The 9470-nt window shown below is 38.5% G+C and overlaps 1 protein-coding gene across 1 annotated transcript; it reads left to right on the plus strand.

Moving 5' to 3' along the window:
- The first annotated feature begins 139 nt into the window (after positions 1 to 139).
- LOC111657085 (large ribosomal subunit protein eL19-like) lies at positions 140 to 2566 on the plus strand. The gene is made up of 6 exons (XM_023409069.2): positions 140 to 245; positions 1387 to 1493; positions 1601 to 1723; positions 1885 to 2005; positions 2119 to 2229; positions 2374 to 2566. Exons 1-6 carry the CDS (start codon positions 241 to 243, stop codon positions 2498 to 2500), a joined length of 594 nt encoding a protein of 197 aa, XP_023264837.1. The 5' UTR covers positions 140 to 240; the 3' UTR covers positions 2501 to 2566.
- The last annotated feature ends 6904 nt before the right edge of the window (positions 2567 to 9470 follow it).

Genomic DNA, 9470 nt, shown 5'->3' on the forward strand with positions numbered 1-9470 from the left:
TTTGGGGGGGGGGGGTGTCAATCAATACACTAAGGATTACTTTGAAGGCATATTAAGCTATAAGTACAAAATAAAATATGTCACAACTAAACGATATTTCATTACTTGCTATGACTACTCAGTTGATGCTATATTTACAATTTAATGATACTGCTATAGTTGAGTCACCCATGACGATAGCTATAATGGTAGGGACTCAAACGTTCTATTTCCTCCGTTTCTATCAAGCTAGCGGCAGCCATGAGGTGAGATACACGTTTGATGGTTAAATATGTTTTTATTCTAAACAAACAGTTTAAACTGTTGTTGGGTTTGCAATTTTAAACAAGGGGGAAGACTCTGGCTGTGATCGACTTGGAGTAAATTCGTCCTTTTATCCCAGAAAGTATGTAGGGCCTATTTTGGTGAGCTAACCTAGCGCTAACCTAGTGCTAACCTAGCTAAGTTAAGGCATGTCACAACATGCTACTGAAACGCCACAAGTCCTTAGCGTCGAATCAGCTGGCATCTTTTAGCGTGTTTGTCGGTGTTAGCCGAACAAGCTGATCAGTAAAGTACGTTAAATTAAATAAACAAGCTATAATAAAAGAAACAATGTGAATACATTGTTATAAGTATGTGGGTTTTTTTTTTTAAATTTTACGTCCAGTTGTCAAAGGCTATCCTTTAACAGTAATGTACACACATCAACATCACAGTCACCAATCTGCCACCTCCTATCAAACCCGATGAACGACAAACTGGCTGTGGCTGCCGATCCACCTGAGTGAGAAAAGAGGAAAATAGATCGTTGCAGCAGTTGAAATTGAAAAAGGACTCGTTCTCTTAAGAATGACATTGGTACCTAGCGGTACTTGGACATATTTGGACATCCGGGTGCGATCGTTCAATTAAATGCCAGATGAGCTTGCACCTGTGCTGTCACATGGGTACAGTTTATGGTAATCCAACAACAAAGACTGATGATAGAAGACTATACATCGAATTGGGATTTATGAGAATACGTCTGTGTTTTGCACGTTTCTTTCTGATCTTTTATGTATGCGTTTTGTTTATTTGTATCAGGTTTTGAAAAGTGCAATCGAATAAGCTCACTTGCTATTAACTTTTTTTGCAGTACTATAGTGAATGAAGTGGCTAGCCATAAAATGAACATACTATAGTTCATTTAGAAACCTGGATCATATTTAAAGTATTCTTTAGCATTATATTTCAGTCAATACAAGACTCTATAGATGTCATTGCTGAGAGGTCTGTGGTTGAAGCAAGGAGTTGAAAATGTCAAATGAAATGAAATGCTACACCACTACTTTCTGGAATATGTTGTTAGACAATTACATGCATCTCACATCCTGCAAAGCTAATATTTTCTCTTTGTCTATCCAGCATGCTCAGGCTCCAGAAGCGCTTGGCCTCCAGCGTCTTGCGCTGTGGCAAGAAGAAGGTTTGGCTGGACCCCAATGAGACCAATGAGATTGCCAATGCAAACTCTCGTGAGTTCTTTACTTGGCCTTTGAGAGTGCTTTCTCTGTAAATTTGTAATCTGTGCCCCTTAAACTAGCTCATCCTCTGTCTATACTGTATTGTGTTTGTGCTGCAGGCCAGCAGATCCGAAAACTGGTAAAGGATGGCTTGATCATCAGGAAACCTGTGACGGTCCACTCCCGTGCTCGCTGCCGCAAGAACACACTGGCACGCCGCAAGGGACGTCACACTGGTTATGGTACGTAATAGACTCGCAAGTAATGTTCCTTTCCATTTCCACAATTATTCAAAATGTATCATCTAAACACACATTGAATCCCATGCTATCATTTTGGAGTTTTAGAAAACTTTTTATTCATTTCATAATTTATTTAATTTACCCTTTTCTTTCTGCCCCAGGTAAGAGAAAGGGTACAGCCAATGCCCGTATGCCAGAAAAGCTGTCATGGATGCGGCGCATGAGAATCCTGCGTCGTCTTCTCCGTCGTTACAGGGAGTCCAAGAAAATTGACAGGCACATGTGAGTATGAATTTTAGCGCTCGTTTCTTGTAAGTAAGTCGTTTAAATTACAATTTCAGGAAGAGGTCTTCTTCTTTGAGGGACTGAGGGTTTTTTTTTTTTGTTTCCACCAGGTACCATAGTCTGTACCTGAGGGCCAAGGGTAATGTCTTCAAAAACAAACGCATCCTGATGGAGCACATCCACAAACTGAAGGCAGATAAGGCTCGCAAGAAGCTTCTAGCGTAAGTTGCTCTTTCATTTTTTATATTTTTATTTTAAGATTTTATTCGTTTGACCTCTCTGGAAGAGTCCATGTATAATGACATTTTTGTTAATTTTACGGTGAACTAATTTTCTTCTGTCCCCACCTGCCTTTACCCATTCAGTGACCAAGCTGAGGCTCGGCGCTCAAAGACAAAGGAGGCCCGCAAACGCAGAGAGGAGCGCCTCCTGGCTAAGAAAGAAGAGATCATCAAGAACTTGTCAAAGGAGGAAGAAACTGCAAAGAAGTAAATCTAAACTGAAATTTCTCTTTGTCAGATTCCTCTTTTTGTTGTTAATAAATTTGGATAAAAGTGACTAAGTGCCTTGTGATTATTATTGTCTGTTTGGTGTCAGCTGTGGTCCTGGTATTAAGTGACGTGACATAAGGGGATGCAAGGTAGAGTAGAGGAGCACTGTTGTGGTTGCCAATCCTGTAGTGTAGTGAAGCAGTTTCACTTCAAAACAGTAATTTCTTTTGCTGACAGCCTTCAACTTTTTTTTATTTTTTTTTTATTTTTTTTTTTTATATATATATATATATAAACACAGCCCTGAGCTTTTTTTTTCTGTATGCGTTTAGTACAGAAAATTGGTTCATATGGCTAAGAAAACGCTGTCCATACTGTACTTTACTGAACTAGTGTTCTCAATAGTCCAACAGGTGGCAGTAGAGCACAAGTACCATAATCTGGTCATTACATCAGATGTCTACACTTCAGTCTTCCAGACATTTAAAACAAAAGGTTTCTACTGATTTCATAAACGATCTAATGATTTGTTTTGTCACTCATCGCGGGGGCTTCATCAGTTTCATGAACAGCATTCAATCACAGTTGTATAACCACACCAGCAGACAGCTGTCAGACTCAAAGATACAGTTTCTGGGCAATACAAAAGTAATGATGAATACTACAAGACAAATGAAAGTAATAATTAGTGATTTATATTATGCAGTAATTAAAGTATTCTATTGGCAATTATCCAGCTTCAAGAAAACCTTAATCCTTACTATCTGAATTTATCTTGTTTTGTGTGTATAACTAGTAAGTAATAGCAACAGTTTTGCCACTCTGTCGACATGCATCATTTATAAAGCACTTTCAAAACTTCCATATATGTAAATGTGACTCCTGAGGCAAGTAGTGTGGACGTTTGCAGATCAGGGTTCATTTATGTTGGACCTTCACTTTCTACCCATCAACCACTATTGTAATTCAACATCCACCCTTCTAAGATGGGGACAAGCTAAATTAGGGCCCTATGAATGTCCAAGGTTTGGTACCCACTCTACCAGTAGGTAACGGGGGGGGGGGCTGTACATGGCTGTAAACAGAGTTACAACAATGTGTCTGCACGAACTACCCCCTATGCTTCATTAAAGAAAAGATTATCTGTCAATATTTATTAAATGTACTTTTATGGGGAGTAATTCAATAACAAAACTGAACAAAAATTGTCAGTAAAGCGTTTGATGCACCTCATGTTTCAGTGTGGACAAATGACTTCTCGTCTGTTGCAAATTTTCCCATTCTGACACACAGATGAACCCAAACAACTAAGTTAATATCTCTATTAATAAATGATTTTGATCATAAATTATTCTCTCCACTTCACATACCTGACGGCAGGTAACAAAGCCAGAGCAACCGAAACAGCTGGATCACACCAGCCACATTAAACACCGTGCTGCTGACGCTCCAGTCATCCAGTCGTTTTCACTTCCTGCTCAGGCTTTGAAGGAGTCTTTCTTTCATGGTCCCTGGAGAAGGTGTGACAGAAGTGTTTGCAGACACATTCATCGCTAACTGGTGCAGACAGGCTGCTGTGTGTATGTGTGTGTGTCTGGATATGAGAGAAAGTTGGGGGTGGGGGGTGTGGGGGGGTTCTCCACAGGTCTATGCAAAGCAGATTATATTCAGCAATTCAGATCATATGAGAATGGCACCTTTGTTTTAGTGACTTGAATTTCTTGATATCTGATGGAATAGAGGCAGCTATACTGATGACATATTATAGTCTAGAAATACAAACTACACTTATATTTAAACTTTAAGACTAAGATCTCAGGGGTTGATCCTCCTTAGTTTTCTCTACCTCTTTTAACTCTGGGTAGTATTAACGCCTGTTTGTGGATCGCTTACCATCATACATAAACAATAGGACATTCGAGCTTTAGAAGCTGACAGTGAAGAGCCTTCATATTTAAAATCTGGGTTTCAAAGGCCTTGAGGAGCCGCGATGAAGGCTTACGCAGCATAATGCATCTGCTTACCTTGTCATCCTGATTTCATTTTTGTTGGACAGTAGCTTCACATACTGTTACCTTACTGAAAAATGCAGTTTTACTAAATGCAATCATCACTGCCGTGTATCTGCAGTGTGTGTGCGTATATATATTGTCTTTATATAAAATATAAAGACAAAACCAGCCATGTAAATCACTGTGAGATCTACAGAAAGATGTTGTCGGGATTACTGAAGGAGAAAACAGGCTTTGTGCAGTGAGGCCATTTTGTCGCTCAGTTAATGTATTTCTTCATTACCAGGAGGCACTCCTATTTCCTGAAGCGTGAGCCTTAATGGGATTAGATAAGGAAAGGAATATGATCTGAAATGAAGCAGCACTCTTTATTACACTTGGCCTTCAACCCAGGCAAAAACTCCAGAGTTCAGGAGATCTTTAATAACAATTGAGAAAGAGGAGATGAAAGTAATTACAGGAAGATTATTTTTAAATATAAAAACTGTTATCTAACATCCGAAAGAATTACCCCTGCTCATGCCACTTTGATGACCTCATTTTACCGTATTAGGCTACCTCTGTTTGGGCTATGATAAACTGTTGTTCGTCCTATCACTTGCAACGTGATTTTTAATCTAAATGTTATCAGGTATGACAAGACCTTTTGGATTCACATGGGATTTAGAGGATGGGTTGATAAATGTCAAGTGAAATGTGAATGATATCCAGTTATAATTGTTAACCTGACAACAAAAAGTGACATCATTAACATCATCCTCTTCTCTATCTTTCTTTTCCATCTATTATCATTATTGTTTTCTTTCATTTCCTCTTTCCTCAGTGTCATTTCATTCACTTCCGTTACATCTTTGCTTTGGTTTATAGATCAGGGGATATATAACACCATCAGAAAGCATAGGGAGGATTGGGGAGGTGTAATTCTCATGGTTGTTTCTTTTAAGTGCTGAATGAAAGAGGGATTGATAGTGCTCAGTGATAGAGATCACAGATCAATCTGACTGACAGTGCTGTCAGATCGTATGCCCAGATAGACGCCTCAGCGCTGTCTTGAAGCCTGGTCTTGCATTTTTATACTTTTACACTTTTACACTGCCTTTCACATAATGAACTTGGCAACCTCTAATTAACTGAACAATTTTACACTCAAGATACAATTCATTTTATAGGCTTATAATGTAGCTGAAACAGCAGCTTATATTCAAACAGTGACATAAAGATGCTTCAAGCTCCTTAATTGTGCAGTAGATCAACATTAACAACTGCGCTACAGTAAATTACTCTTTGGGCTACAGGTGTTTTCATTTGACTTTCACAATAAACGTAGGTAATTTGAGATAATATAAAATGTGGTACTTCAAAGTACTCTGCTGGTTTGCAAGGTAAATTTTTATACACCCTCCGTCTCTGCTTCGGGGTCTCATGTAACATTTGGATTTCACTCCAAATGGATTGTAAGAGCGGTACAAACACACAAGTTCAGGAAAGGACTACCATAGCTTACAGTAAGTGCAGACAGAAAAACCGAGCAAATTGAATCAATACAGCTACAGTACAGGGAGCGCAGATAATGATTTATTTTTCTCACTTTCGTGCACAAGAATTGCATGAAATTAATGAATTCAGTAATTGGTAAAAAAAAAAAAAATCGAACAGTGTTTTTGTTTACAGCAATGTGCAACACTCAAGAGGGATTTAACAAAAACAAAACAAAATCAAGGAAGCAACACAACCTGATCCAGAGACGGTACTCTGGATGACATTAGTAAAATACATTTCTTGTGCTTAATCATTGGAAGAAAACTATTTTGATCATTTGAAAAAGTGCAGTCATGGTAGAAATTTATCAGATTTTAAATATGATATATTATCTTGAAGGTCAGGTGGGGTCAAGGGGAAAATTGAAATAATATGGCTGCAACTCAGAGAAGTCTGTTGAGTATGGGAAGTTGGGAATATATGGTCTTTAAGATGAAAAATCTTTTAAGTTTTAAATCTAGTTACATACTTTTAGTTGTTTTATTCTTCCTCTTCACGCAGTGCAGACAGCGTCTTCACGGTGTCCCACATCAAGATTACAAGGAAGAGAACTTTTTTTTTTTTTTTTTTTTGGTATTTCAACCTGTCTTCCTGTTTATGCTCTGTCTTCTTAATGTCTCTTCCTCTCTCCTTCCTGTCCCCCTCTGCCCTCTTTCTCAAAAGCTTGCACTTTCCTTTGTAAGAACATCCCAGGGAAGGACAGACTTATTACCAACGCCTCCCCTGCCTTGCTGATTCCTCACTATGCTGAATATTCTGCCGTCTTCATCTTCCTGTTTGTCATAACAGAGTTGTTGACTTGAGCGGCAAGAGAAAAAAGTAGCTTCAGCTGATAGCCAGCAAAGCATCTTTAGCAAAACAGAGCAGCTCCAATTATCCTCTAATCCCTGCGCCTTGAAGGCAGAAACCCCAAAGTCTGTGACACGCTTTAAATTCAGTAGATTAGTTTTGCCTATGCTCTTCATACCAGGACAGGACATTTTAGTGGGTCCTTTGTGGGAATAGGACAGACTTGAGGAAAACAATAGACTGGTGGAATGTGAGGTGTGTCTGCATATACAGTATATCTATATATATTTATATATAGGCAGAGAAAAGAGCTGAGGCGGAGTAGTTGAAAAATTAATATCTTCAGATCCACAAATGCACCGTGATATGAGCCGTGGGGAGAGAGAGCGTAAAGAAAACCTCTCCCTTGGATTTCAAATCCTTTTCTTAGTGACTTAATGGATTTTGAAGTACGCTTTCAAGATTTTAAAGCATGTTGGATTTGGAAACCATTTGAGGTCATAGACTGCTGAGGTTGGGGAGGTAAGGCATAAAGAGAACCTGTGGCAACACACTTTCCAATCATGTATGCCTGAGAGGAAACACGCAACTGTCCAGCTGAGACAAGGATGCTGCAGAGAGGATCTGGTCTACAGTTATTCTGTCTTAAATGTACAAGTCAAGTCAAATGCAGTTCCTGCCGCTACCACCTATAAAGCAAGAACGCTAAATGACAGTAATCTGGTGAAATACAGCCACAGCTATTTATCTTCTGGTAAATATATATATATATACATATATATATATATACACACACACACACACACACACATATATATATATATATATATATATATATATATATATATGGTAAAGATAAATTCACCTACTTAAATGTTAAATATTCTATTTTGATGATCCAACATGTTATTACTTCAGTTTGTGCCACTAAAAGCTAACTAGCCTAGTATTGCAGAGAAGCAACCATGTCAGGTTTTCACCCTTGGGGAATTCATGTAATAATAAACTTTTAATCACATATTTGAATTAAAGATTAATTTACTAGTTCATTAGTTTAAACCTATGGTTTGAACCTGTCCATCGGAGTCCAAAGAAGGCCGTATTTCTCTGCTGCATTTGAAGGAGCCTTTGAAATGGGACAGCTAGTCGCTCTGCTGTGACGCAACCAGTCTTCAAAATGCAGCTACTGAAGGATGCACCCCTGAACTGGGACACAACAATGCTCATGTTGGCTTTACATCACTGTGCACAGAGGGTAGCCTGTATTTGGTGGTGTGAATATCTAACTAGAAAGCAGTAGTAACTAGGAAACCAGCTCACTTAAGTGACAAAAAGTGTGTTTACACAACGATTAGGGACATGTAAACTCTACTTTGACTGTGTAACTAATGCAAAGTAACAGCCTGGTGTGGAGATAAATCACCGGAGGCCCCGCAATCATTAATTAACAAGAAACAGCTCTAAAGCAAATTAACATTTTAAACCATCTTGATGAAAGCAACAGTAAAGCAGCTCGAGAGCTCTTCTTCAGCAGAGTCACATCCTCATGACCTTGTCCCTTAATTGTTCTGCTTGACCTCACTTGATTTTCCTTTTGAGTAAAGTGGCCAACAATAACATCCAAGCTAGGCGAAGTGATGGTTGAAAGGTTAAAGATGGAAGAGTAAGGAGAGGGGAAAACCATGTAAGTGGTCATCACTGATGAAAGGGTCCACTGGGTGAAGTGCTGTAGAGTTTAGTCCGATTGCAGTTTGGAGTTGTGGTGTGGCTGTGTGGAGTGAAAGCACTGAGAGCAGGTGAGGAGGTGGAGTGGATCTGCGAGACTGGAATTTAGTGTTGTGTTTTCGTGAGGTGTCATGGGCTTAATTCAAAGAAACATCTGTGATTACCAGTGAAACAGCCATCTGGCACCCAGGCCAACTTCCTGTGTCACCTCAAATTATTAGATTAGGGTACAGCGATGGTTTCATTACAACAAATATTGAGGTACTTTGATTCTAAAATATACATTTAACAAAGGTGAACTTACATTAGGAAATGGAAAACAGGAAACACTTCCATTCCCATAATTTCCTAAATTTTCAATTTTGCCATTCAAACGACTGGCAGTGATCTGCTTTGAACAATCGAATGAAAATAACATTCACCTAAACAATGGTGGAAAGCATCTTTAAAGATGTCATTGTAGGATGACAAAATAGCCCCTCCAACAATCAAATAATTTAAAGGGTCATTTAGTAAATTAGTGGATTATCTCTTGCAACAAAAATGTGATTTTTGGGACTGGATCCAGGCTGTAAAAACTAATGTCCTATATATCCTCTATATTTCTCTAATAATTACAGTAATGCTGAATATAGTTCAGAACGCAGCCAATTCTGTCCGCTAAAGAGCTAATTTGGCAGCAACATACACACAAATTTCCAGTGTCACATGACATCATATTATACCTGAAGTGCAAAATGAATTGAGCTTGCCCAATAGGATTTTTCTAATATCACTTTGTTTCAATGTGTTACTTTAAATACTGGTTTTGAAAAGTTATTCAGATCCAACCATCAAAACATTCTGAAAGTATCAAATTTATGTTTCCAGTTTACTCATGAATATATACAGTATTTTACCACATTA

Source organism: Seriola lalandi, unplaced genomic scaffold (genome assembly GCF_002814215.2).
Source record: "Seriola lalandi dorsalis isolate HSWRI2012SDOR001 ecotype SW California unplaced genomic scaffold, Sedor1 jcf7180002054383, whole genome shotgun sequence".
Taxonomy (NCBI): domain Eukaryota; kingdom Metazoa; phylum Chordata; class Actinopteri; order Carangiformes; family Carangidae; genus Seriola; species Seriola lalandi.